The sequence below is a fragment of the Dioscorea cayenensis genome, chromosome 5 (assembly GCF_009730915.1).
Source record: "Dioscorea cayenensis subsp. rotundata cultivar TDr96_F1 chromosome 5, TDr96_F1_v2_PseudoChromosome.rev07_lg8_w22 25.fasta, whole genome shotgun sequence".
NCBI classification, from domain to species: domain Eukaryota; kingdom Viridiplantae; phylum Streptophyta; class Magnoliopsida; order Dioscoreales; family Dioscoreaceae; genus Dioscorea; species Dioscorea cayenensis.
This window is the reverse complement of record NC_052475.1, coordinates 29,921,900-29,949,632: the sequence shown is the minus strand read 5'-3', so window position 1 is coordinate 29,949,632 and position 27,733 is coordinate 29,921,900. Positions and strand designations below refer to the sequence as shown.

The 27,733-nt window shown below is 35.8% G+C and overlaps 4 protein-coding genes across 5 annotated transcripts; 2 read left to right on the top strand and 2 right to left on the bottom strand.

The window, feature by feature from the left end:
* The first annotated feature begins 470 nt into the window (after positions 1-470).
* On the top strand, positions 471-8,810 carry LOC120260341 (transcription repressor KAN1-like). The gene is made up of 6 exons (XM_039267784.1): positions 471-1,546; positions 6,829-6,905; positions 7,142-7,187; positions 7,301-7,424; positions 8,311-8,383; positions 8,474-8,810. The coding sequence occupies exons 1-6, from the start codon at positions 955-957 to the stop codon at positions 8,591-8,593; spliced, it is 1,032 nt and encodes a 343-aa protein (XP_039123718.1). The 5' UTR covers positions 471-954; the 3' UTR covers positions 8,594-8,810.
* Positions 8,811-12,203: 3,393 nt separating this feature from the next.
* On the top strand, positions 12,204-16,951 carry LOC120260932 (65-kDa microtubule-associated protein 6-like). 2 transcript variants are annotated; one of them, XM_039268523.1, is made up of 11 exons: positions 12,204-12,406; positions 12,826-13,029; positions 14,200-14,466; positions 14,976-15,191; positions 15,283-15,438; positions 15,517-15,676; positions 15,751-15,902; positions 15,981-16,074; positions 16,138-16,211; positions 16,314-16,388; positions 16,461-16,951. In XM_039268523.1, exons 1-11 carry the CDS (start codon positions 12,335-12,337, stop codon positions 16,761-16,763), a joined length of 1,773 nt encoding a protein of 590 aa, XP_039124457.1. In that variant the 5' UTR covers positions 12,204-12,334; the 3' UTR covers positions 16,764-16,951. The 2 variants fall into 2 exon arrangements, with proteins under 2 accessions (XP_039124457.1, XP_039124459.1); XM_039268525.1 differs by having other exon boundaries at positions 12,206-12,406; positions 15,987-16,074.
* Positions 16,952-18,015: 1,064 nt separating this feature from the next.
* LOC120260934 (protein Barley B recombinant-like) lies at positions 18,016-20,051 on the bottom strand. Its single transcript, XM_039268526.1, has 2 exons — positions 19,914-20,051; positions 18,016-19,103 (listed from the first exon to the last, which is right to left on the bottom strand). The coding sequence occupies exon 2, from the start codon at positions 18,994-18,996 to the stop codon at positions 18,193-18,195; it is 804 nt and encodes a 267-aa protein (XP_039124460.1). The 5' UTR covers positions 18,997-19,103; positions 19,914-20,051; the 3' UTR covers positions 18,016-18,192.
* Positions 20,052-21,940: 1,889 nt separating this feature from the next.
* Positions 21,941-27,060, bottom strand: LOC120262520 (transmembrane 9 superfamily member 3-like). The gene is made up of 7 exons (XM_039270656.1): positions 26,852-27,060; positions 26,054-26,094; positions 25,368-25,953; positions 24,882-25,019; positions 24,553-24,709; positions 23,859-24,343; positions 21,941-22,296 (listed from the first exon to the last, which is right to left on the bottom strand). The coding sequence occupies exons 1-7, from the start codon at positions 26,998-27,000 to the stop codon at positions 22,077-22,079; spliced, it is 1,776 nt and encodes a 591-aa protein (XP_039126590.1). The 5' UTR covers positions 27,001-27,060; the 3' UTR covers positions 21,941-22,076.
* Positions 27,061-27,733: the final 673 nt, after the last annotated feature.

Genomic DNA, 27,733 nt, shown 5'->3' with positions numbered 1-27,733 from the left:
AAAAAAGGGGCATCTATAAAAAAGAGAGAGAACATTAAGATAGTGATGCTATCTTGCCTTGTAACTTTGATTTGTTCATTTCATTCAGAAAAAAAAAAAGAATTAATATTATAAGGTAGGTGTGGTTAACATTATAAATCATGTTGTTTATCTCTTGAATGGCTTGATGGGATTTCAAATCAATTCATTATAATGAGGTCAACTAAGGATATAATGAATTGAAGTAGATCATGGAATATTTGGAGCATTAGGCATTCTAGCTAGCTAAGATGATCACTTGTATTTTTTTGAAGCACCAACCATGGAGTACAAACAATTTCCCTTCTTAATTTGTCTGAAAACCCTAATCAACCACCAACTAACCACATGATAATTTAACATATATATATATGAACCATTTTTTTGCACTGAAAAAAAATAAAAAATAAAAATAAAAATTTGTGATATTTATTATTGATTGGAAAATAAGACAAAAGAAAGCCATTTCTTGGTGGAAAGAATGAGACTGAAAAAGCTTCCACCCACTTACCTCATTTAAATTTATGAGACAAAGTGATTGAGATATTGCCCCCTTCTTCTTTTGATCCCTCCCTCTTCTTTCTTTGATGCATGAGAGTAAGACTATAACTCAACACCTCCCTCTCTCTCTCTCTCTCTCTCTCTCTCTCTCTCTCTCAATCTTTCTTTGAGTGTCATTTTCCCATATATAATACTCTTCAAACAAGTGAAGAAGTGAAGAAGTGAAGAACATATACTCCCCTTCATCACTTCCTCTCTTCTTTAATTTCTTAGCACTTCCAAATATATCTACACCTCTCACTCTTTCTTTATATATAGAAAAGAGTAGGAAGTTGTTGTTGTTGTTGTTGTTGCTCTTGATGCAAAGTCTTGCAAGAAGATCATGAGAAGGTGAGTTAATTTTTGTCTAGAGATTGAAGGGAATTAAGGAGAGAAATGAGGTCACAAGGAGTATTCATGGAGACAACATCAATATCAGGCCCTGATCTCTCTCTCCACATCAGTCTCCCAAGCACCGGCGCCATCGATGCCACCGGAAGTTCATCGGCTTCTACTGAGCTTTCTCTTTCCAACCATTCCTCAGAGAACCCTCAAAGATGGCCACAAGGAAGCTTAGCTAGAGCTGCTGCTCCTCCACCTCCACAAGACTTCCATGGAATGCCATTCATCCAGACACCAATCAAGGGAATTCCTATCTACAACAACAACCCTTTCACCTTCATCTCAACTGATAAAAAGATGGCCTTTTATAAGCAAGCATCGCCTACTTCATCGCCTTTCGTTGATCCTATGGCAACGTATTTTCAGACGATCGGTGGGAGACCTCCACCAATGAGTTCATCGGTGAAGCCTCAGCTCCACCAGTTGGCCATGGTGCCTCTTGAAGCTTCTTCTCATAGTATGATGAGGTCTAGGTTCATGCCGAAGCTCCCACCTAAACGGAGCATGCGTGCGCCAAGAATGCGGTGGACTACTGCGCTTCATTCCCGCTTCGTCCACGCTGTTGAGCTCCTCGGTGGCCATGAAAGTACTTGATAAAGTATGAAGCTTCTAGAAGAAGCTTGAGACCTCCATCACCGACTTCAGCCTTTCTTGAAGCTTCTCACACCAACTCAATCAGTTGCACCGCCATATTAGAAGCATCATGAAACTTTCCTTTAACCGACTTAACACCCTATAAATACATGTTCTCCATTGCTAATGATACAATGAAGAAGCAAGAAAGCTAAGCAAGCTTAGATAGTTGCTAAGCAAAGTAGAGTAAGAGTGAGTGGTTAGAGTGAGAGTGAGTGGTTAGAGAGAGTGTGCATAGTGAGAGAAAGTATAAGAGTGTGAGAGTGATATGTAAAAATATGAGAATTATTTTTGAATAATTAATAATAAAAAGTTTCATATATTCTCTCCACTCAACAATTTCGGTATCGAGAGAGGTTACAAGGAAGATTCTCGCCGGATCATCGACGAGTGCCCGAGCATAAGGAGTTCACCAGATGTTGCAGAAGTTCGCGACCGAGAGTAAGTGAGAGTACCCGAGTATTCTCATCGAGGAGGCTTCTTTCGGAAGTCGTGACCCGGACATAGCAATGGAGTTCACAGTGACGATCGGTGGTTTAAAGAAATTAAACAATAATAATTATATAAATTGGAAGGCTCGCATAGAGTCCCTATCTACAAGGGACAGGGACCTATGGGAGGTCGTAGGGTGGGTCGGAAACGACTCCACCCGGATGTCACTTTTGAAGAAGTGGCGTATGTCTGCGGTGATTCTAAATCAAAGGAGAAGAAGGCTCAGCGGCGAGAAGTCAAAAGATGAAGCTCATGAAAGTGGCGCATCAAGGCGTGTAAGGCGATGTTTGTTTTGAGAACAAATTTGTGGAAGATGAGTTGTTGGAGTATATCAGAGATGTTGCTACACCAAAAGTTGCATGGGACACTCTCGCCACACTATTCTCCAAGAAGAATGATGCTCGTCTCCAACTACTTGAAAGTGAGTCGATGACAATCTCGCAAGGAAGTATGACAATCGACCAAGACTTCACCAAGGTAAAAATCATTATGCGAGTGAGATTGCAGTGTCGCCTCAAGAGAAGATCGTGAGCAGATGAATGAGGAGGATAATTATCAATGGCCTTAAACCCGAATACAAAGTGGGTTTTATGATCGCTATTCGAGGTCGGGCCAACACAACCAACATTGTTGAGTCGGAGAATATGCTCGCTAATCAAGAAGCATTAGCTAAGCGGATGGTCGGTGTTTCCTTGAAGCAAGAGGAGGAGGCACTCTTCAGTGGTAGGAGGAAAGGTCGATTCAACCCAAAGCAGAGACCTACAACTGAAGACAAAACAAGCCAGCAAAGGAGGCCAAAGGAAAAGACTGACTTTTCAGGGGGAGCTCGCAGTCAAAGGAGTACCAGCAGCCGTCCGTCCAAAGGAGGTGACAGTCGAGATGACCGCTGCTACAACTGTGGAAAGAAGGGGCACTATGCACGAGACTGTTGGCATAAGAAGAAAGGCCAAGGAAATGCAGCAACATCAAGAAGCTTCCAAGATACCAAACATCAAGTACGGTATGATAGTGAAGAAGAGTGGGATGTTGAAGCAGCATTTGCTATTGTCACCACCAAAGTGGAGGAGCAAGAAGAGAAAGAGGTGGTAGCTTTGACAGCAATAACAAAGCAGAAGAAGATCAATTATGAGAATGACTGGATCATCGACTCTGGCTGCTCCAACCACATGACTGGTGACATCAAGAAATTAGAGGGCCTGGAAAAGTACAAGGGGAAGCAGGTGATTGTGACAGCTAATAACTCCAAGCTGCCCATCACCCACATTGGTAAGACACTTATCTCCCCGCGCTTCAATTCAAATCAAATTAAGCTGCAGGACGTCTATCATGTTCCCGGGATGAAGAAGAACCTGTTGTCAGTCTCACAACTGACAGCACAAGGAAATTATGTGGTATTTGGGCCACAAGAAGTCAAGGTATACCGTAATCTACAGGCATCAGGCACTCCAGTAATGGAAGGTCGCAAACTGGAGTCTATCTATGTGATGTCTGCAGAGTCAGCCTATGTAGACAAGGCCCGGAAGAACGAGACGCTCGATCTCCGCACGCAAGATCGGGACATGTGAGCTATCATAAGCTAAAGTTGATGGTGGAGAAGTCAATGGTTAAAGGCCTCGTCCGACATAGAAGTACTGAATCGACACAATTTCATGCTGGTGTCAATTCGGTAAGGCTCATCAACTTCCCTTCCAAAGAATCTAAATTCGAGCTAAGGAGCCTTTGGAGTTGGTGCACTCGACGTATTTGGACCACCAAACAATCATCCGTAAGTGGTGCCAAATACATGGTGACCTTTTATCGACGACTTCTCAAGGTACGTATGGGTGTTCTTTATGAAAGAAAAATCAAGCATTCTCCAAGTTTAAGGAGTTTAAGGAGAAGATGGAGAATCGAGCTCAACAAAAAGGTACGGTGTCTTCGTACTGACAATGGAAGAGAGTATCTCTCTCAAGAGTTTCATGTCTATCTGAAGGAGCATAGGATTCGAAGACAATTGACCTGCCCCAACACTCCACAGCAAAATGGTGTTGCTGAAAGGAAGAATCGGCATATAGCAGAGATATGCAGAAGTATGCTACATGCCAAGAATGTGCCAGGGAGATTTTGGGCTGAATGCATGAGAACGAAAGAAACTCATATCATCAACCGCTCCACAAGAGAAGATGGGCTTTTTCTCCATTCCAAAGACCGTGGAATATCAAACCCACGAAAGAAGTCACTTTAAAGTCTTTGGATGTGTGTGTTATGTTTTTTGTACCGCATCATCTTCGCACTCAAGTTCGACAAGAAGGCGGTACGATGCATCTTTGTTGGCTATGATGATGAGAGAAAAGGATGGAGATGTCATGGATCCGGCGTCCGGACGCATCTACACATCCGTGAATGTGGTCTTTTGATGAAGCTTCACCTTGGTGGCCTTCAACAAATTCAGCTCAACCAAATATGAAGGAGACCGAGCCAATAGTCAAGAACAGCTTACAAGACCAAGCTCAAGCTCAAGAGATACCAACAACAACTGAAGAAGACATAAGTCCAAGATCATCAAAGACCAAGAGTCCATGGAAGACGTGGAGTTCATGGAGAAGTCAAGAAGACTCCACGTAAGAAATGCCTCCACCTTTAAGAAGATCATCCAGGTAAGACATCCCAATCCTAAGTATGCAAATGTCTGACTAATCATGGAAGTTGAAGAACCAACATCCCTATCAAGAAGCAGCTTAAAAGTGATAAATGGAAGAAAGCAATGGAGGAAGAGATAGCACTCTCAAGCAAAATCGACGTGGGAGTTGGTGCCAAGGCCGAAAGAAGTAAAACCAATCTCGGCAAGTGGGTGTATAAGGTGAAAAACTCGAGCGTATGGAACAATCGAAAGGTACAAAGCTCGACTTGTAGGCACGAGGATTCTCGCAACAAAGATGGAATAGACTACGATGAGACATTCAAATCCAAAGAGCAAAAGATAACAACGTGCAAAGTAGTACTATTGGCATTAGTCGCAAGCAAAGGATGGAAGCTTTGGCAGATGGATGTGAAGAATGCCTTCCTACATGGAGAGCTTGATAGAGACATCTACATGGATCAACCACAAGGATTTGAGAGCAAGGCTCATCCAGAGTATGTATGCAAGCTCAAGAAAGCATTATATGGCTTAAAGCAGGCTCCAAGAGCATGGTATGGGAAAATTGCAGAATTTCTTGTACAAAGTGGCTACAGGTTATTGAAAAGATCGATTCGAGCCTATTCGTCAAGCACACAGGAGGCAAGATGGCTATAGTACTGGTGTATGTTGACGACCTCATCTTAACCGGAGATCTCACTGAAGAAATCCAGTGCACAAAGGAAAATCTTTCAATCCGGTTCCAGATGAAGGAGCTTGGAGAATTAAAGCATTTTCTGGGGCTCGAAGTTGAGAAGACAAAGGAAGGTATGTTCCTATGTCAACAAAAGTATGCAAAGGATCTACTAGAAACATATGGGATGTTGGAGTGCAAGCCACTATCTACACCAATGGAGCCCAACATCAAGCTTCGTGCAGGAGAAGGGAAAGACTTGGAAAATCCAAGGATGTATCGACAACTGGTAGGTAGTCTTATCTATCTAACCCTTACTCGTCCCCGACTTGGCATATGCAGCTTGGAGTAGCAAGTCGTTACATGCAAAAATCCAAAGAAGCCACATTTGGAAGCGCTCGATGGATACTGATATTTAAAAGGAACTACAGACACGGTATTCGTGATCGTAAAGGTGAAAGATGCCAAGTAATCGGGTATTGCGACCGATTATGCTGGAGATTGTGACACGAGGCGATCGACTACAGGTTACATCTTCAGTTTGGGATCAGGAGCAGTGTCATGGTGCAGTAAGAGGCAAGCTACCGTATCTCTCTCCACCACCGGCCGAGTATAGAGCAAAGCACTATGGCAAAGACAAGAAAGCACGTGGTTGATGCAGCTAGCTAAAGGATCTTCACCAACCGATCGAACAGTAATACTCATTGTGATAATAGGTCAGCAGATGTCTCAGCGTAAAAATCCAATGTTTCATGCAAGGACAAAGCATATTGAGGTACACTACCACTTCCTAAGAGAAAAAGTGTTGCAAGGTGAGATCCACATGAAGCTGACGCCCACGTAAGAGCAAGTTGTCGATATCTTCACTAAAAAGTCTCAAAGACAAAGAAATTTGAAGATTTACGTGCACGCTTAGGGATACTCGTGAAAGCATCAATTCAAGAGAAGTCGGGCGTCGAGGGGAGTGATAAAGCATGAAGCTTCTAGAAGAAGCTTGAGACCTCCATCACCGACTTCAGCCTTTCTTGAAGCTTCTCACACCAACTCAATCAGTTGCACCGCCATATTAGAAGCATCATGAAACTTTCCTTTAACCGACTTAACACCCTATAAATACATGTTCTCCATTGCTAATGATACAATGAAGAAGCAAGAAAGCTAAGCAAGCTTAGATAGTTGCTAAGCAAAGTAGAGTAAGAGTGAGTGGTTAGAGTGAGAGTGAGTGGTTAGAGAGAGTGTGCATAGTGAGAGAAAGTATAAGAGTGTGAGAGTGATATGTAAAATATGAGAATTATTTTGAATAATTAATAATAAAAAAAAAGTTTCATATATTCTCTCTCCACTCAACAGTACTATATATATATATATATATATATATATGTTCTCATAGTTTTATACTTTGTCTTTGCTCATATATAGTTCATGTGATTAATGTTCTGTCTGTTAATTTTAGGGGCAACTCCTAAGTCTGTTCTTGAGCTCATGGATGTCAAGGATCTCACTTTGGCTCATGTCAAGAGCCATTTGCAGGTATTACTTCTTCTTCTTCTTCTTCTTCTTCTTCTTTGTGTTCAAGGGGGTACGAAAGACAATGAAAGGAGTGATGTTGAATGAATGAGTGAGTGAGTGATTGAATGAATGAATGAATGAATGAATAGACAGGAGAAACAGTGGTAATCATTTCACAATAATACAAAGCCATAAAACAAGACAACACTTGACTGATCAGTTGCCTCTTTGTGACTAAAGAAGCTTTGTTTCTTCAGATGTATAGAACTGTGAAGACAACTGACAAGCCTACAATCTCATCAGGTATGTATATATATATATATAAAATTCATTTGCATTATTAACTTAATTTCAGATATATCTAAGATATATATATATATATATATATGCTTCATCTTGCCATAAAACAAATTAAGGTGGGCAATCGGACGGGTCTGGTGAAGAGGATTTGATATCCGGTAATGGAGGAGATCTCAACTTCAGGCGATCCACCGACAACCAAGAACCCAATGGAACCAGTACTTGGAGCAACTCATCAAGGTGAGATATGATGATGATCATATCTTCTTTCTTCTTTTTTTGGTATCTATTTCTGCATGTTGTCTAAGCTTTAAGCTTAGGAGAAGGGAAGGTTGGGATAGATTGACATACCCACGTCGTCCACCATATCACTAGAGAAAAAGGGGTCTCATGGCAGCTTTTGCTTTTATCCCTTCTTTTCTCCTTTCAATTTTAGATTTCATCATTAGATTTGGTCCTTATCTTTCAAGTGTACACTCATGGTGGATTATTAAAGCACACATTGCTTTGTTTGTTGATATATGTCCTCCCTTCTCAGCATTATTATTATTTTTATTTAGTCTCTGCAATCACATGTTACCAAAAAGTCCACACTTCTTGATCCTTCCTTCAGACTAGTGTTGTGCTAAATTTTGCCTTGCCTTGCCTTGTTACTTTATTCTTGTTTTCAATGCATGCTTCTCTCTCTGATATCTCTCTCTCTCTCTCTCTCTCTACTTGCCTTTTTTTTTTATTCTTGAAAATATGTCACATGAGCAAGAGTCTTCAAAGTACTGATATCTTTCCCTTTCCATGAACACAGTTAAATGTGTTATATATATGTTGTATGGACAGCAAATCCATTTGCCATAACAGTACTACATTCAATCAATCATAGAAGAGAGCATTTAAGTGTCCTTCCATTTGATGTTATGGGCTACAATGCTTCTTCATTTGATGCATGTTATGGGTGACAGTGATCTTAATTGTTTTCTTTGCTTTTGATCACTTCTCTTAATCATATATGAACTCTTAATTAATTCCCTCATTGAAGAAATTAAACTAACTAGCTCTGTTCATCTATGTATATACATATATAAAAGACATGAAATTTCATGCAAAATTTAATTTTGATGTTTTTCTGCAGAGGAACTTGGTTGCATTCAAGCTCAAATAACATGGAAACTCTCAGACCAGACTTCTCATCTCAAAATGATCAGGTATATATACAAACATATATATATATATTTGATAAATAAACAAATGTGGGCATGAATATAGATATAAGTTCAATGTTTAAACTTGAGCAGATGCAAGAAACCGATCTTTTGCGACCGAAAAACTCGCCAGAATCGAACGGAAAACTAAAATTTCCAAGCTTGGAGTTCACCTTAGGAAGAGCAGACTGGCATGGAGCTGAGCATGATTAATTGATGCTAATAAACTCTCACATGGGGGAATTAATTAATCACTAGCAATATGTCCATCTTTTTTCTTTTTACTTTTTTATTTTATTTTCATTTTGTTCTTCCTTTTTTCCTATCTTAATCTTTGGCTAAACTATGGCCATTAGGTTGTGAAGTGGCAAGGGTGAAGTTGTTAATGAGTTCAAGGTTGTGATATTATAGACATGAAGCTTGAGAGAAGAAAAAGGTAGTGTTATTCAAAAGGTATTGAAAAAGGGAATGAATGTGATCTAATGAAGCAATCTCAAATCTATCAATATATATATATATATATATATATATATTAATATCAATGTCTAATTTGGTTTTTAATCATTATTAATTGTGGATATCATGAACCAACTAGGTCAAATGACAAATATTATGTTATTTCTATCTCTAATATAGTGTACATATAATTAGATTTGGTTTTTACTTTTATACTCACAATGAGATCAATGAGATTGGTATTATATAATACATGATTATGTGATTAATCCTAATGGACACCAGATGCTATTAGTTGTGATGGAATATATATACATATATATATATATATATGAAGGTATTCAGATTTCATCATGTATCCTATATAATTAATCTTGTAATTCAACCTCTTTCAAAATGTTTGTTTTAAAGTGTTTTGATTGACAATCTTATCTGAGTATGTAAATTTAGATAGATTATATATCTTGATTTTATATCCTATTCAAGTGTAGACCCAAATATTATAATGGGAACTGTTTCAACTTATGTTGAATCATAGACTTGTAGCATTCGATTCATGGTAATATTAATTAATTAGGCTTAATAATAATCTCGTATGTTTGATTTATATCTAACTCAATAATAAAATATAATTAATTAAAATAGATATTAGCATACACAAAGGAGCATCTACAATAAACCAACAGTCACACTTAAGTTGGCAAAGTTTGGATCTTGTGTTCAATACCTTTGGACTTTAATACTGAATTGTGTGATTGATTTATATCTTTTTCCTGTGGTGAGTTAGACTAATGTGTGGAGATGAATATCATAAAATAGTACATAATATTCTATATAAATATATTTATTTTAAATAATTAAAAATTAAACCCATCGAGGCTATGATTGGCTATATTTGTATTTTGTGTAGTGGATAAATCATAGAAACTTTGCTTAGTCAAAATACTATTAAAAAATATAAACACCATTAAAAGTTTCTTATTAAACCATTTATTATTTTTTTACTAAAAATAGATTTATTATGCAGAAAAATAAATAAATGAAATATATCAACATCAGTACATTGATTTAAGTATCAGAATAAATTAAAAATAAATAAATAAACTACATTCATTAACAAAAAAGAGTAAAAACTGACACAAATATAGAATAACCAAAACACAACATCCACTAACGGTGGAAGAATATAAAAAAAGATGATAAAGAAATAATAAAAAAAAAAACAATAGATGCAACGCTAGACAAAAATAAAAGAGTAATTTTCCCTAGCCTGCTCTTAAAAATCTATGAGTCTAAATCAGTATTTTGATAAAAAAATAAATTAATGTGCTTGGACAAGTTTTTTTTTTAATGAAAATCAATTATTAAAATTTTATCAAATATCTAATAAATCCAAGAACTTGAAAAATGAACTTAATCAAACAGTTGATGAGACCAGTGGGCATGCAAACAATGGATATTATAAATAAATAAATCATTTGATATTTCCATTCAGTGTCCAACTCTTTTATATATAAATAAAAAATAAATAAATCCAAAAACAATTGAACCATATATATATAAGCAATAGAAATGAAAAACCATTTAAAGTGTGGCCCTTTGGCATGTGGTCTATAACTACTAATTAGTTGCAATGTTGTTGATCAAGAGTTAGCATCAAGCCATAAAAATGGTAGCTAAGACTTAGGACTCATGGCCTTATGGATCAAGAATGGATGCATGCATGACTAGACCTCTTAACCAAACTTAGCCTTGTTTGAATGCTAAACATTCATTATTCTTTTGAATGTCTCTCTTACCTAACAAATTCTTATTGTTATATATATATATATATATATATATAATTATTGATAAAAAATAATTAATTAATTTTGCAAAGCGCTTAACAAATTAGTAAAGAATTAGTCAAAGAAACAAACGATAGAACTCAAATAAAATTATTAGTAGATTAATTAAACATTTTAACAATATTTGTCACAAAGAATCTCACTTGAAATAATAATGTAGGTAGATGGAATGTCTTCAAACCAACATTCATGAATAAAATTAAAGTATTAGAAGTTGTCTTCCTAAAATGTGGCCTCCAATCATCTCCTTATCCTTATGCCAACCTATATATCAAATTATTATCACATTATCAACTTTAATTTTAGTTAGATCAAACTAATTAAATTAGTTTGTTGATTTGCTAAGCTAAAAAACATTGGTCTTTTTTAAGCAAATTAAGTTCTTATTCATTAGTTATCAATTTTGATAAAATGGGCAAACTATGGCTTGGGTGTGCATAGGCGTGAAGTTAATTCATGTCTCAATGCTTATGCTCCTTCACTCAGCTTGAGTTGGATTTAAACTGAGACGAATACTCTACGCAAGAGATCTGGAGTCAATAAACTAAAAGGTCATTAGCTCAATAAATTACGTAATCCAAGATAGCCAGCATTTTTCAATTATTGTCTCATTAGAATTTCTATTAAAGATAAAAAATAAGAAAAAAGAAACATTTTAAACTATTGAAGCAAGTTGACCAAGTTTGGTTTGACTAATGGCATTAACTTAATTATCTTATCAATAGGCTTAATATAATATTTAACTATAAAATATAATTAAGAAACACGGAGCATATATATATATAATTAGAGAAGAAATGCATGGTGTGATTAATGAAATAGTTGCAACTATTTGAAGGAACTATTCCTTCTTTCTTGATTTGTTTTATATATTTTTTCTTCATAACGTGTTTAGCATCATGAAATGGTTGGAAGAAACAGATGGAAAGTCACATCTCAATGCCAACTGAACTAAAGTAAAACATAAACCAAAAATCTATATCAAATTTTTACCACAAATTACATAATAAAAAAAATTACTTTACTATGCATAATAAATTTCAATGTCTGGCTTAAATTATAGTAAAATGTTTGATGTTATAATAAAAATAAATGTTTTTTTGGACAATTTTATCTATATAAAAACTTGAGAAAAAATTCCATGTCCTTTGGTTATTAATCACTGCATCAATAACAGAATATGGTACAGAGTTGATATCCATATCTTATCTCTAACACTTGACTTGGAGAAAGTTGGCATTTCACCATCACAAGCCAAAAATATAAAAAAACAAACACAGTCAATCAAAATCAAAACAATATTTTGATTATCAGTCAAACAATGCCTTTTCTTCTAGTGAAAAACCAAAATTTATTTTTTTTCCTTTATTATTAATTTTTTAAAAAACAAACAAACCTTTATCATCTTGAACAAAAGGACAACATCTTTTATATGGCTACATTTTTATTTTATGCTTTTGAGCTTTATCTCACACTCTTTTTTGTCCTTGAGCATTCCATTTATTTATTTATTTATTATTTTTATATTCCTTCAATACTGCTAGTGCTATATATTTGCTTGCTAAGATCTGTGATCTAGTACAACTCTTACTAAACTTTGCTTCGCTTCTCTCTCTCTCTTTCTCTGTGTCTCTGTGTGAAGGGTTGGGAAATGGGGGAGGTAATGGAAGGGTTTGGAGGGAGTATGGAGAGGAGCTGTGCTTCTCTGCTTAAAGAGCTTGAGGTACTCTCTCAGCTTCACTAAAGTTCATACCTTTAGTGTAAAAGTTCTCTTTTTTAGCTTCATTTTTCAGTGAAATAAGTTTGCTTTATGCTGGGTTGTTGTGCTATTTGAAGTGTTGGTTTTCTTTGTATTGTATTTTGTATTTTGTATTTTGGTGTGAGAAATTAGGCTTCTTGTGATGTGTTTTTCTGCTAAAAATGTTATCTTTTTTGTGTTTCTTTGTGTTATGTGATTGCTTGGTTGTGTTTTCTTCTCTTAGAATCTTACTGGTTGCCCATTTTTTCAATCTTTTCTGTGGATTGCTCCTTTAATTCTTTATTATGAAGTTCTTGATTCCTCGTTTTGGAATATTATTTGATTTGAGCTTTAATTCTAGTATATTTCTTGATTTTTCAATGAGTTGAACCTCTCTGATGCAGGACATATGGAAGGAAATGGGAGAGAGTGAAGAGGACAAAGACCTAATGCTCTTGGAGTTGGAGAGGGAGTGTTTACTAGTTTATGGAAGGAAGGTGGAAGAAGCCAGCAAATTAAGGGCTCAACTTCATCATTCATTGGCAATCAAAGAAGCAGAGGTTGCAGCTCTCATGGCTTCTCTCGGGGAGCACAATCTTGAATTACAGGTATTCCTTTTATTAATTCCCCTGTTTCAGGTAGTTAGATGAACAACTGATTTGACAATCCTAAAGAATATACTATACGGCAATTTTTCAGTATGAAATGGAATACTACAACTTGCAATTGCAGTTTCTTGTGCTGGTTTGGTATGGGATAATGTGTCTGAAACTACCGAGAGGATTTGATATTTTAAACATTATACGGTGTTGTGGTTATGTGCTGATGATTTTTGTTTGTGCACATCTTTCAGGTCTGTATTTCTGTTGGAATTGTTTGGTTTTACGTTCCTTATATGCATTTGAAGTATCTATCATGCGAATGATAAGGTTGCAAGAGTTACGGATTATGTAAGCCAAGGATTGATGTTAAGTCTGTTTGTAGATTATGTTTATATATTCTTGTGATTTTCTTCTTCTGATACACAAGTATGTGTTGCTTGGTTTGAATTATTTAAGATCTGTTTGTTGTAACCTAAGAATATCCAATAGGAGGAATGAAAAAGACCTTCATGGAGTTTCCCATGTCCAATTGTTTTTGCACTTAACAAGGGTAGGGATATTATTGTTCATCTCTTGTCATAAACTTTTAACATTTTTGCGGAAACAAATCTTCTGGATACTTGATTTAAATGGGTGAGAAGCAAGCTTGCCTTTCCTGAAAGCCTTTAACCACACTAATGTCCATAATTTTCTTAAAGCATATGTAAATATATAATTGAAACATCATTTATCTGAGCAATTGGTATGCCCTTCCTTCTGGCCATATGCCCCTCATTTAGCTGAGCAATTGGGGCCATGATTGTGGTCCAAGGTAATCAATACCAAAAATATATATCCTCTTCATGTTGAGTTGATTCTCTTGCCTGAAATATTTATGAATGCTAACTCACTTTAATAACTAAGGCATAATGATGTGTAATGTACATCTGTTTGATACAAATTACTGTCATCACTATGTTGATAAACTTGTCAGTTTTTTGGAGTAAGCCAGTGATCATTATACTATACAAACACAAGATGGGACAGTTGTGGAGCAACTTGGACGAGATTATAAGTCCAGGGGAAAACCTTAGGTTTAAAAGATTAATTACTCATCCCCCATGGCTAATGAGATATTTCTTTTTCTTTGTTGATTAGGATTGGAAAAAAAAATGCTTATCTAACTTGTGAATACAGATGGAGAAAAAGTCATCATCATTGAAGAAGCGACTTGCTTTGGTTACTCCGCTACTAGAAGATCTGAGAGTAAGGAAAGAGGAACGTGTGAAGCAGTTCTCTGTTGTGTCATTACAAATCAGGAAGCTTCGTATGGAGATAGCAGGATACTGCAGTGAAAGTAATACTAGTAACAGTTCCTTCAATATCGAGGAACATGAACATGATCTATCGTTAAGGAAGCTCAATGATTGCCAAACACAACTTCAAGTCCTGCAGAAAGAGAAGGTATTTCTTCTACTGTGTCCCAAGTTGGTTGAAAACACGATTTCTTAATTCTCCATATCTCTAGACTCAAAAATGCAAAAGTAATAGTGCTTTGAGTTTTCGAGTAAGTCAATGATGAGATTAAATTCTGAAGGAGATCATAGTAGTTAGCTTTCAGAAATGGTTTATTTTCTAGTATCCTTTTTGTAATCTTACATTTACCTGATAATGGCACGGCACTAAATTTGTTCAATCTACAATGTGATAATCTAGAGCTATTGCTGTATGAACTGACTTATGATTTATTCAAAATACAGAAATATCTTGCTGCTTCACCTTAATTCAAACAGTAAAGAATTTCCAAACCATTATCAATTTATCACATTAGGAGAAGGTATACAACTTCTTAAAGCATGTTACAGTTTTCAGATGAATATCACTGCATGTTCTTTTTTCTTCTCCGCAAATATTGATGGTTTCATAATAATCAATTTTTCATGACATCTGACAATACAACATATTGATTTCAGTCCGACCGTCTTCACAAAGTTCTTGAGTGTGTTAATGACATCCATTCACTCTGCGCGGTTCTAGGACTTGACTTTCGGAAGATTGTTGATGAAGTGCATCCCAGTCTGCATGAGGCAGGTTTAGAGCGATACACATATATCAGTGATTCCATTTTAGATGGTCTAACTCAAGTAGTTTTGAAATTAAAGAAGGAGAAAGAAGTTCGACTGCGGAAGGTAAATAATTCTCTTTTCTTTTACTGTATACAGATCCAAATCTAGTCCTTAAATCTTTGTCATATTTCATTAATCCATGCTTGGTGTATAGTTGCGAGAAACCATGGAATCATTGCTGAAGCTGTGGAATATGATGGATTCATCAGAACAAGAAAGGAAGCCTTTTGAGAAACTTACATGCATCGTTGGATCACTGAACCAGAACGCCACACTTACCGAAGTACTCTCTCTAGAAACAATAGAGCAGGTGTGGAACATATTCACCATACACCATGAAAGTATTGAAAACAAGCTGTTTATATGCCTGTTATCATACTCTTGACAGGCTGAAGCCGAGGTTCAAAGGCTGACAGAACTGAAGACTAGCAGAATGAAGGAAATTGTACTGAAGAGGAGACTTGAGCTGGAAGAGATATGTAGAGAAGCACATCTTGAACCTGATATGAGCACTTCACTTGAGAAGTGTATTGCATTAATAGAGTCTGGTATGAATCATGTTGTCCAAGCATTTGCAACAAATCCAGTGTTTGTTTATCATCTAACTGCATTGTGATTTTAGATCTCGTTGATTCTTCTGAGCTTGTGGCCACCATTGAGGCACAGATACTGAAAGCAAAGGAAGAAGTTCTAAGTAGGAAAGAAATTATGGACAAGATAAACAAATGGATGGCTTCTTGTGATGAGGAAAATTGGCTTGATGAATACAATCAGGTAGATAGCATTTTCATTTTACAATCTTTTACCTGCATTATCATATGAAGTGGGTGTTAATATATGAAATGTTTCAAGGTGCAGGATGAGAATAGGTATATGGCTGGAAGAGGAGCTCATTTGAATCTAAAGCGGGCAGAGAAGGCAAGAGTGATCATCAGTAAGCTGCCAGGTAAATAGTATACACGTCTTTCTATCGAGACTTTCCAGAAGTTAATTGAAGAATTTGTTTCAGCTATGGTTGACAATCTTATAACCAGAACATTTGTCTGGGAGGATGAGCATAATATGCCTTTCTTTTATGATGGTGTGAGTTTTCTTTTCCTTTATCTTTCCATTTAATATTTGCTTTTTGTTATCATATTCTCTTTCAACAGATTGGTAAAACTTGTGAGGTTTGTGATTCTATAGGTACGATTGGTGTCGATTTTGGAGGAATATAAACTTAGTAGGTTGAAGAAAGAACAGCAGAAAAAACTACTTCGGGTAATTTTGATTACAAGAAAGAATTAGTATTTGTGTTGTCAACTTTCTTATACTGTCATTGGATGGTTGCAGGATCAGAAAAAACTACAAAGTTTGCTTCTTGCTGAAAAGGAATCAATATATGGATCTAAACCAAGCCCGAGAAAAAGCAAGATAAATGGGAGTGGATTCATGACCCCCATGGTCCGACGGAACTCCTTTGGTGGCAGAACACCGGAGCTGCTCACTCCCCATTCCTACTCTGGTCCAAGGGGAAGGTTTTCGACGACACCATTTAACTTTGTTGCTTTATCAAAAGAGGATACCTCATCATCGTCTGCATCACTAAGCGGGTCAGAACTCGGGTTTGGTTTTCATGCTCAACTTCAGATTTAGATTGACAGAAATGAATTAAAACTGTACAGTATTGTTCTAACATGGAATTTAGAACTTCTAATGATTGTGTTGCAGTCTCAATTTGTTTAGGATGCAGTTTTAAGGTGCTGTGTATGTAAATGCATATTAATATGTGAACAAGTTTGCAATAATCGTAAAGCAGTTTCAGCTCATTCTTTTACCATTCATCTATTTGCCTCACTTCTTCTATTTTCCTGTCATAAAGACCAACAAAATTGATAGAAAAAAACAGGGGGCAAAACAAGAGAATCTGTTTTATTTGGTTGAAATGCAGAGTAAAGAATCTGAGAATACAAGAAACTGCAAACATTGCATGCATAAAATTGCCATGAAGTTTTCAGCCTACATACTTTTTAGCTTTACTGAATTACAAAGGATAAAAAATTTAGAGACTCACAGATAAAGAAAGCACCACTACTTTCAATTCTATAAAACCTTGTGCAATAACAGTGAAAGAAACACAGAACAAACCACACATGGACAGACTCTAGACCATTAGGAAGGCCTCCCTGTTCTCCATGTTTTGCTGTAATGATAAATGAAACCAGATGACTTGATAGAGAACATGCTAAGAGATAGATGCCTACTTGTTCTTGACGTCAACAACAACAATGAAGTAGAATAGGAAATCTCAATTATGCAGATTTACAACTCTATAGCTAATGCTTAAAAAAGGTCATATTAATTGGATGATGCTAATTATGCAGAAACATTACCTAGTTGTAGCAACAAATCTATACATTTGGTTCCTGCCTTATCTCTCTTGCACATGGTGGTTCTTAGTTACTCTTGCATGGTAATACAATGAGAAGAAACAGGAAAGGTCTAGAGAGTGTAACATTTCGTACTATTTTACCATTACAATCTACCTGGTTTTTCACACTAATTTTGGCAATAGATTGTTGCTTTGATTTGTAGATCTGCAAGTTTATTTCTGCATCAATTACTAGCATAATGAATAAAGAATTTACTACAATAAAACATAGGATCATCTCCTTCTCATAAGCTTTATACACCACAAACCAGAACCAACACTAATGCAATGACTTTTAGTAAAGAACTTTGTAACTCAAAGTTCTAAATTGGAAATGATATAGACACATGACATAACAAAATAAGAGAATTACCATGAAGAACATCACCAAAACATTGGTCAGAGAGAGAGTGAAGTGAGAATACTGTCTATCTGTTACCAAGATCGATCCAAAAAAGAAAATAGCAAACAACAAGGTAAAAAAAAATAACATTTCAGATAATCCAAATGTCTGAACCGCAAAATGCATGTAAATTTGGATGAGAAAAGACTACAAACTAATTAGGGAACCTCAACACCAGCCAACGATTCGCGCAAAACGCTGACTAAACGCAGAGGTCAAGCCTAGCAAAGTTGATAGACATGCTACATTTCTTACCTAATGGTAACAAACTTGTTGGTACCATGCTTAGCCCAGAAAGTCTTCAAGTCAATTGGGTTAGAAAGGTTTTGCCCCTCACTTGCCAGCCTCTCCAGCACCTTCTTAAAAGCTCCTTGGCTCATCTTCCTCCCTGCAATGCGAGCACCCCTCCTCTTGGTACTCATCGGAAGAGGGTACATGGAAATGCTAGTGGTACAGCAAGCAGACTGCCAACCACCAACACCCCAACGGTAGCATTGTTGAGGGGTACCAGTGCAAGAACAGACAGGCGTAGGAATCCCCGATATGTCTAAATTGATCCCATTGATGACCAAACTAGTATTAGTATTCTTCACAGTCCTCCCACGTGGCGCCGAACCAGTCATCTCTGCATCTCTCAAATCGTTTGCCTTCTTTGGCTTCTTCACCTTTGGCGCCTTGCTAGCGCGGCCCTGTGACCTTTTCTTCAATGGTGCATCATTCCTAGCAACAGAATCTTCTACCGTTGGAAGTTTATCATCCTTAAGAGCATCAGTAGGCTGAAGCATTTGGAGAGTATTGGTGACCGGTGGATCAGTAAGGACATGGTAGTTATGGTTCATGGGGAGACCATGGTGCATTTTGGTATCTCTATTGTGGTGCATCCAATGATCCCTAATGAACTCCATTGGAACAGAAGAGTCAGGATGCTGCATAAAAGATCCATTGGGAAGGAGAGGTTTGGTGTCTCTCTCCACAACTGAGGGCATAAGCTGCAGCCCTAGGTTTCCCTTCATTGGTTGCTCATAGTAGGACCAATTCCGGAAACTGTCATCCATGAATGGAGAGTTGGAAGAACCTCCAAACTTGACCTAAATCAGTGGAAACAATGAGCTTTTTCTCACTGGCTTCAATCAACCCATTTGCACAAGTACTCTAACAAAACCTAAAAAAAAAAATTCAATCTTTTAGGGACAAAAATTGAATTAAATTAAGAAACAGTTAGCATAGAAGATGGCATCTTTAGAGAAGAACATTGCAGTATTGATGCACCAATATCCAAACCTAAAATTCAGACAAAAGAAAATAATAAATCTACGAGTAAACCCTAATCTTATAAATGCTCTCAGAGTATCAACAAAGGAGCAAATAAACAATGATTCTAATAAGCTCATCGACCACATTCATTCTTCTGAACAAACCCTATAATCTAAATCTCGTCAAACGCATTCAAACTCTTACAAAACAGATCAAATCTGAAGGAAAGACAAGGAAATGTTCAACAAAAATTAAACTTTGGAACACAAATCAAGAGCTCAGCAAAACCTATCATAAAAAAATAACAATAATAACTACATTGCACCTTCAGATCAAACCAAAGAAAAACCCATCTAACGAAACAGATCCAGAACCAAAACTCAAGCACCAAATCAACCAAACGAAAAGGTAGTGATCTACCCAAGAAAATCAACCCATATCAAAAGAAAACCCTAATCTCCAAAACCAAAAACAACAACCAAATGCATGCACATAAAAATCCCAAATTTATCCCCCAAAACGATCCTCATTCCTCGATTAACCCCAAAAGATTGAACCTTTCACCGTTCCAAAGACGGGATCTTTCAAAATCAAAACTTCAAAACAAAAAGAACCAAATAAAAAACAAGGTGTAAAAATGTCGGAAAAATTGGCCATTTAGGGCTTTATTTCTTTCTCTTTGAAAGAAGAAAACGAAGGAGAGAATCTTAATACTTACCTTGAAGAGAGAGAGAAAGAGAGAGAGAGAGAGAGAGAGAGAGAGAGAGAGAGAAAGAGAAAGAGGAGAGAGGAGAGAGACAGAAGAGTCTAGGGTTTGCGTGGGTATGAGAGAGACAGAGAAGAGAGAGGAGAGAGAAGAAGATGGATAGATTTTTCCATGTATATATAAAGGAATTAATAAAAATAGGTAAAATGAGGAATAAATAAGAAATTTTTATTTTTATTTTTATTTTAAATAATAATAATAATTAATAAATAAGGTTGTTGGAAAAAGAGAGAAGGCAAAGCATGAAGATTAGGGTTTCCATTTTGGATCTATGTGTGATGAGCAGAGAGAGACACATGTTGGTCCAAAAAGAGAGTTGATACTTATCCATTAACTTTGTTGCAGTGGGACATACCTTGTTGAACACCCACAATTTTGATTTTGATTTTGATTTATTTTTTTTTTAGATTTTTTTTTTTAATCTAATAAAAAAAATAATTTAGAATTTGAGAGTTTTCTTTGAAAATTTATTAAAAGTTTTTAGATAATTTGTTTTTTAACAAAAAAAAAATCTATTAAGGGTAAATTGGGCAACATATGTATGTTAAATTGAATTTAGAATTACAAATTTTAATTGATAAAGTTGAAAATAGATGAGCTGATTAAGAATTTAGTCTAAATTAAATGGTTTAGGAAGTAATTTACCCAAAATAAAAAAAGCTTCACATAAAATGTTTTTTTTTTTAAATAATATCATGCTACAACAATATTATGGTTGATCAAATCTTTTAATTGTGTGTGTGTGTGTGCGTATTTTTTTTTAAATAATTTAGATATTTACTTGTTTATTCTATTTATTATGGTCGAAGTTACTGAAAAACATAAAATAAAGTAATAGCCAAATAGTTAATTTAATATTATATTTGTGTGGAAAATAAAATTAATTTGGTATAGAAATGGTTCGAAATAATGTTCTGAATAAGGATTAGTTATATCTTCAGATTACCAGCCTTTACTTTTCATTGTAAATTACAAATCCCCTTTATTAAATTCAGAAATACTCTTCTTATTTATGGAAATATTAATTAACTAGTATAAGTAAATCCTTGATTAGTTATTGGGAGGATAAAACAATATTAAAAAAAAGTTTTTTTTTATTATTATAACTGCTACCTTTGTCCTTTTTACTTTACTTTTGACCAGAATATTTTGTAAAACATCTAGAAATACTTGCCAGGCACTAAATTTTAAATTGTGTAAAATAAAGCATCAACTTTTGCAGTTAGTTATTATTTATATGCTTCCTCATAATTTTGTTCACCATTCATTTTTAAGCATGTCATGTGCTGGTAAGTGTCAGCCATAAAATTAGAATTTAAAAGGCGAAGTTTGTCTTCTTACAAACAAATTGATCACAATTTGGAAAGTATAACTTAGCTTTGATTTACTCATATTTTCTACCACTGCATAAAGTTGTTTCTACCAACTTTTTTTTATACAATTTAATTATTTAAATATAAATAAAAATGTTAAGATTTGAGATGAACATTTTGCAAATCTGAAAATATGATAATTTCTAAAGAAAATAGGCTTTTGAGCGTAGTTGTAAGAGGTAAGGGTGTTTTTTTAAAGTAATATATTTAAAGAAAATTCCATACAAAAAAATTATTTTACATGCCCTAAATTTCACAATCACGTGGTATAAAATATTTATATCATATGTAGAATGACCAAATAAAACCTACACATAATAAACTAATTTTAAAAAAACTAAATTACAAATCTAATATTTTCAAAGGGCAGAAAGGTAAAAACAGATAAACAGACAAACAATCAAACCCAATCCTAACCTGTGCAACATCTCCCCATATTAAGTCATTTTACTTCAAACATCGGTGCCAAAATTCTAGATATCAATGCAAGTGCCCTAATTTGTAGGCAATAAAGCAAACTAATTCCTTCAGGGGTTCCAAAATATTAACAGATACTGATTAGAACTGCAAACTTCTCCAAAGCTAAAACAAAACAACAGGTCTATGTTTTCACAGGCTTAGCAGAATATAGACATGGAAAGATTTCCACCGCATATCACCCTTCGCCACAATAACTGAAGCATAATAACATGGATCAACAAAAGGAGTTATTGTAGCAAACTTGATCTGGATTTTCTTTGGGCTACTCGCACTTGATAGAACGGTAGATGTGCCGGACAAACAGCAATGCAGCACGGAAGCCAACCATCCCAAGCATAAGGAAAAAACCATAGCATATGCAAGCCATGTACCCGAAGAAGAAAGAGGTTTGCATGAAGCCTGACATGTCTGACCGAGCATAATAATAGTACAAGCAATATCCATAGACGAATAACCCTGTTGATCCACCGCATAGGAAAGACCTGCACAGAAGCAATCAGACATGCCGCTAGGAATTATCCTTTTACAGATATCAAAGAACAAAAGGATTAACATGGATGATTGCTCGTGCTTGTGCTACAGCTTTAGCATGGTGTCTTATGATCACATAGAGTAATCTTGGAAGCAAACCTAAACATTAATTTTTACCAGGTTCTTACAGTATAGAATAACCAAGCAGCAGGAATGAAGGTGCTGACAACAATGGTTAGGTGTCAAGGGAACTAAACAGGTAATTAAATAAGTATGTCCAAACTTAGCCATATTTGAACTAATATCAGATATTTGACTGGTCACATAACTTGTACTGCGTTGGACAAGTTTTGCAGAAAGAGTAAAATCCTGAATTATAGCTGTGCAAGGCAAAAGGTTATAATAGATTAATCCAATGCTTGCAACAAACTCTAGACAATAACACTCAACCCCCTTCTCTAAAGATTTCTAATCCAGTGGTTTAACATATGCTAAATATTCCACATTCAATTTTGTAAAACACATTAGACTAGTTTTGAACATCTTTCGCAGCTTCCAACATCCTAATTGACAAGCCACAAAACTCGCAACACTTAGCATAGTATAGAAGCATGTCTGCGCTTCCTTGCATCCAGAAGGATTACAGAACACCTTCACCACACAAGAATCCTTCCAACTATCAACCTTCAAGAGCCTTTTCAGTTGCCTTGTATCAATTCCATCAATAAAAAGCTCTAGAGCATTTACTTCCAACTTCAATACTTGAAGATACATAAAGGGGCTGACCCATAATCGAATTATATCTGTCTATGCACAAATTAACCTTCAATTCAGTACTCTAATTATGAGACTTGGCTAATCTTCAATGTTCTACAATCCTCCAAAAACAATGGCCTACAATACCTCACTGTGTCATCAAAACATCCATTTGTTTTAAATTTGGAGAAGAAAAGGCATGAAACACTTATTTAGATCTCGTTGTGGCATATAACATGATAGTTTTGAATTCTAACATCTCATTCATTACTTAATATTCTCACTTTTTAATCTCTAAAAGCAGCTTGTAGTAGTTGAATAGATACCATCCATAATTGAATTAAAAATAGTAGATATCACAAGGTGCAAGATTGTAGCAATGCAATATAGATTTCCATTAGGGGAGGTTTGGGTCAAGATGGGAGGAATAGTTACAAGGTAGAAACTCAAAGGCCTGAAGTACAAAAAAATGCAAGGACATAATACCAACAGAAGCTTGTTGGATGCAAAAAGAAGGCACAAACCTCTGTAACATCACATCTCATACAAAATTAAGGCAGGAGTACAAAGTAGCTAAAAGCATGTTTGGCTTTGTTGGGAGTTTGTGCGAACCCTAACAGGCAAGTAGATGAATCTGTTGTTCAGATGCTCATTCCTTGGGTGAACTAGAGTATTCATGCTATATCTCAAATCAAATAAAAATTACTTGCACTTAAGAAAAGAAAAAAAAATTACCTACACATTAATTATGATAAAAAAAAATGAGAATAAAGCAGAAACATCAAAAAAGATAATGAAGTAATGAACCAAGACTTACCGCCACCACCATTCATGATCTTCTGCAGCAAGTTGGAAGTAAGTCAATGCCACAGTAATGAAGGCTGTGACGATGAGAAGTATAATAAAAACTATAAAGAGAATGCTATAGATTGTATAAATTCTGTGGCCCCAGACACTGACAAATATGTAGTAGAGCTCAATATAGATTGCACTGAACGGCAGAAAACCAGCCATGGCCATCTGTGGGATAGTGCTTCGATACCAAGGCAATGGTGGAATCTCTCTAGGATACTTGGTAGTGCGGCATGGAGCTTGGAACTCTGCTTTGCTGTTTTTTCCTGCAATTCCACCCAAGACAAGCAAAGGAGATGTTACAAGGGCCCAGATCAGAACAATTACAACAATGGTGCCAAACGGAAGTGCAGCTGTAGCATTATAAGCAATGGCAACAGTGTTCAGGAAGCAGAATGTCAAGAACAAGGGCCCACAAAATAAGCATCCCGTCAAAAGCAGATTCCTCACCTGCCAATAGAAAAGGTAAACCAAAGCATTAGCAGTTAAAAACTCTACTAAAAATGCATATGAGATACTAATGGATGCAGAACGCATGCGCAAAAATGCATATAATATACTAATGGATGCAGAATGCATGCGGAAGCACTTAACATATTTATAGATAATTAGCAAAATAAATAGATAAATAAGCTGAGCCTAAAGACATGTGGTCGCACCCAATTTGTTCCTTCAAGCTGACAATATAATGTGGTAGCAGTAAAACCAGCAATGCCTGAAGTCAGTGCATAAACGACTACCAATGCAGTGAAAAGAGCTCCACGGTTGTAGGGGTAGAAAACACCAACAAGGGCTAGAATAAAAATGAAAGTTGCACTGCAACAAATGCAAAGAAAATGAAAAAATTAATCAAAAAAAAACTTTGTTTGCATTATATTCAATCCAAAACCATATAGTACTCAATAAACTAGAATCATTAGCATCACAGTTTTATGCTACGGTCATATGTGAGAATTCTTAGCCAAATGGTTTTGACAAATATACTTACAGTGCAAATAACTGAGTACCAGAACCAACACAAGCTGCAAAAACTGAATTGTGCTTCGGAAACCTAAAGACATCCCCATGGATATATTTCCATCCAGTCTCTTCTTGGTCATCAGCAGACTCCTCATCATGAGCATACCTTTAACATTAAAAATTAGCAAAACAAGAAACATTGATACTGAAAAAACTGAGATTGATTTGTGCAGACATGACACACTGAACCAAGCAACAACGAAGCCAATAAGAATGGAGATCCCAAAGTGTAAGAGAAAAATTCAGTCAGGTTTGTGCATCAGGGATGTCATTTTAATCATTTGATTTAAGTAATATTCCCTTCTAAAGTGTCTAAAGAATCTTCAAGCAATTCTAGTTTCATATGTGATATACTTACATTGCTTGCAAAACCACAAGGCAAAAGAATAAAATAAATAAATAAATAACTAGATAGATAAAAAAGAAAGTTTTGGGAGTTTAGAAAACATCATACTTCACAAAATCATTCTTCAGCACCCGCATGAGAATTGTGGCAAGAAATCCAGTTAGAAGGAGGACAGTAACACATGAGTTGATTATAGAGAACCAATGGATCTCCAAGTGGTGTGCCGTTGCTGAAGACTGTTGGTACAAGTCCATCCTCCTCTCAAAAGGTGTGTCTGTCTCCTTCCACTTCACCGAGTAGAAAAAATCCACATCAATCTCTTTATCCTCAGTCAGATCCACCATGGCATTGTTATCCGTACGGACATTGATCTCTATCACACGGTCATTGTTATAGTAGACATCAAAGTGAATATGGGTGTAAAGGTAGTATTTGTGATCATTTGGATCAGTCTTGCCCTCCTTGTCAACCTTCCCAATGAACCCCCATATGGGAAGATCATCGTAGTACATCTGGAAGTAATAGTCTTTTGTGACTGCACTCCTGAATTGGGCCACTTCATCCTTAGTTAGGTGTTTTTTGCATGCCAACTTTGAGTTCTGTTCAACACGGAAGTAAAGTTTGTATGGAGCATCCACCAGTCGGTCCCCATTCAAGATTTCACCAAGAGCTTCTGTTTTATCCTTTACTTCCTCTGTCATAATTTGACAAATTAATGAAGAAACCATAGCGCTACGCGACAAAGAATAAAATGAAAGAAATGAAGGCTATCAAACTTGAAATGAGAAGCCAACCTGAAGAACAGAAGGGGAGATCAAAGTACCGATAGGTTTCACTGAAAAAGGAGAAAAATAAGTGCAATTAGGGCAATACATTCTATCAATATAATATTTCTTAAATCTCACAAATCATGGTGAAGGTAAAAAGGTATATACAAACTTCCTCTAAAACTTCAATGATGTAACCTTTACTTCCCAAATGGCTTCCTAAGCAAAATATTATCCAAAGAATTCGTCTCCTTGTATTTTATTTTGCACACATTCATGGACTCCACAAGTTAATTACATCATAAACATTAACAATTGAAAGCAAAACACAACCATAGGCCTAGAAAATCAACTAATAAACTTGTTGATCACCACCCTAGCAGATATCATAACTATCAAACTCACCAAAAATCCAAAGATTCCTCAAATCTGTTAAAAAATAATAAAAATTCCCCAAACGTCACAAGTAAGATCATCGAATGCGAAAAAAATCGCAAACAAAAAACTAAAATTTTAGCAAACAATCTAGAGAAAACAGCATCCAAAGGAGAAGCAGAAGCGAAACGCAAACAAACTAACATTACTTCATATATATTTCTATTGTCCGAATTCAAATCTTAAATAACTCACTAAACACATCAAAAACCAAGAAAATAAAACAATCCACCCATTCCAGCAACACGAGCTAAAAACCCCCAACAAGACATCCATCGTTTCTTCCATTTCCAGCGGATCAAAAGCAAATAAAAAACACATAAATCAAAAAGATCCTGGAAACAAAGTGACAGATCCGAGACCAAAGAGCACGAAGAACAAAACCCTAACCTGGGGTTATGGAAGGGGCCAACCTTGTTGGCATAGAGCGGAACAGGGTCGTTGATCTTGTAGCGGTGGTCTGACGCATCAGCCGCCACTCCGGCGAACCATAACAGCAACGAAACCACCGCCGCGCTGACCATTGAGACGACCCCCATCTCGCTTCTCTCCGACGACACGAAGACGAAGAGAGATGGTCTTCTCGAGGGCTTGTACAAAGGGTTCACAGTGAGAGGCTCTAATGTTATTATATCGCGGTTTTTTTGCAGATACCACCTTGTATATTTTTATTTACAGAAAAGTACTTTAATTCTTTGAAAATTGTTTATCTTGGAATAATTTATTTACAGAAATTTATTTTTATACTTTGACTGTTTGACAGATATGTTTTGAGGAGTTATGTTATATATAACATTTTATGGATTTATTTTTAAAAAGTTTTAAAAAGGAGAAATGTTGAGCAAGTAAATTGCTTTTTATATATATATATATATTTTTTTAAGAAAGTGCGATAGTGCGGAATCAGTGACGAATATGTTAGGTGAGCCCGCAGTGTCTTCACCATTCGCGAAACTGGGAATCGAGCTTGAGCTCACGTCGACTGAGAGGTGAGCAGCCTCACGAAGGGACTCGATGCAATAGACAAATGATGGCTTTTTATATAATTATTTTTTGTCCGAATTGAAAAGAAAAATTGAAATTTATTTTGTTATAAAAAATGGGTCTTTTTTTATTAATTTTTTTAACAATATTTTAATATATTTATATTTATTCAATATATTTCGCCAGGAGATAAGGTATAGTCAAATAAGTACCGTGAAGGATTTTTTGCAATTTAATCCTTTGTTGTTAGCATGAAAAAAAAAATCTTTTTTAATTGAGTCATAAGTT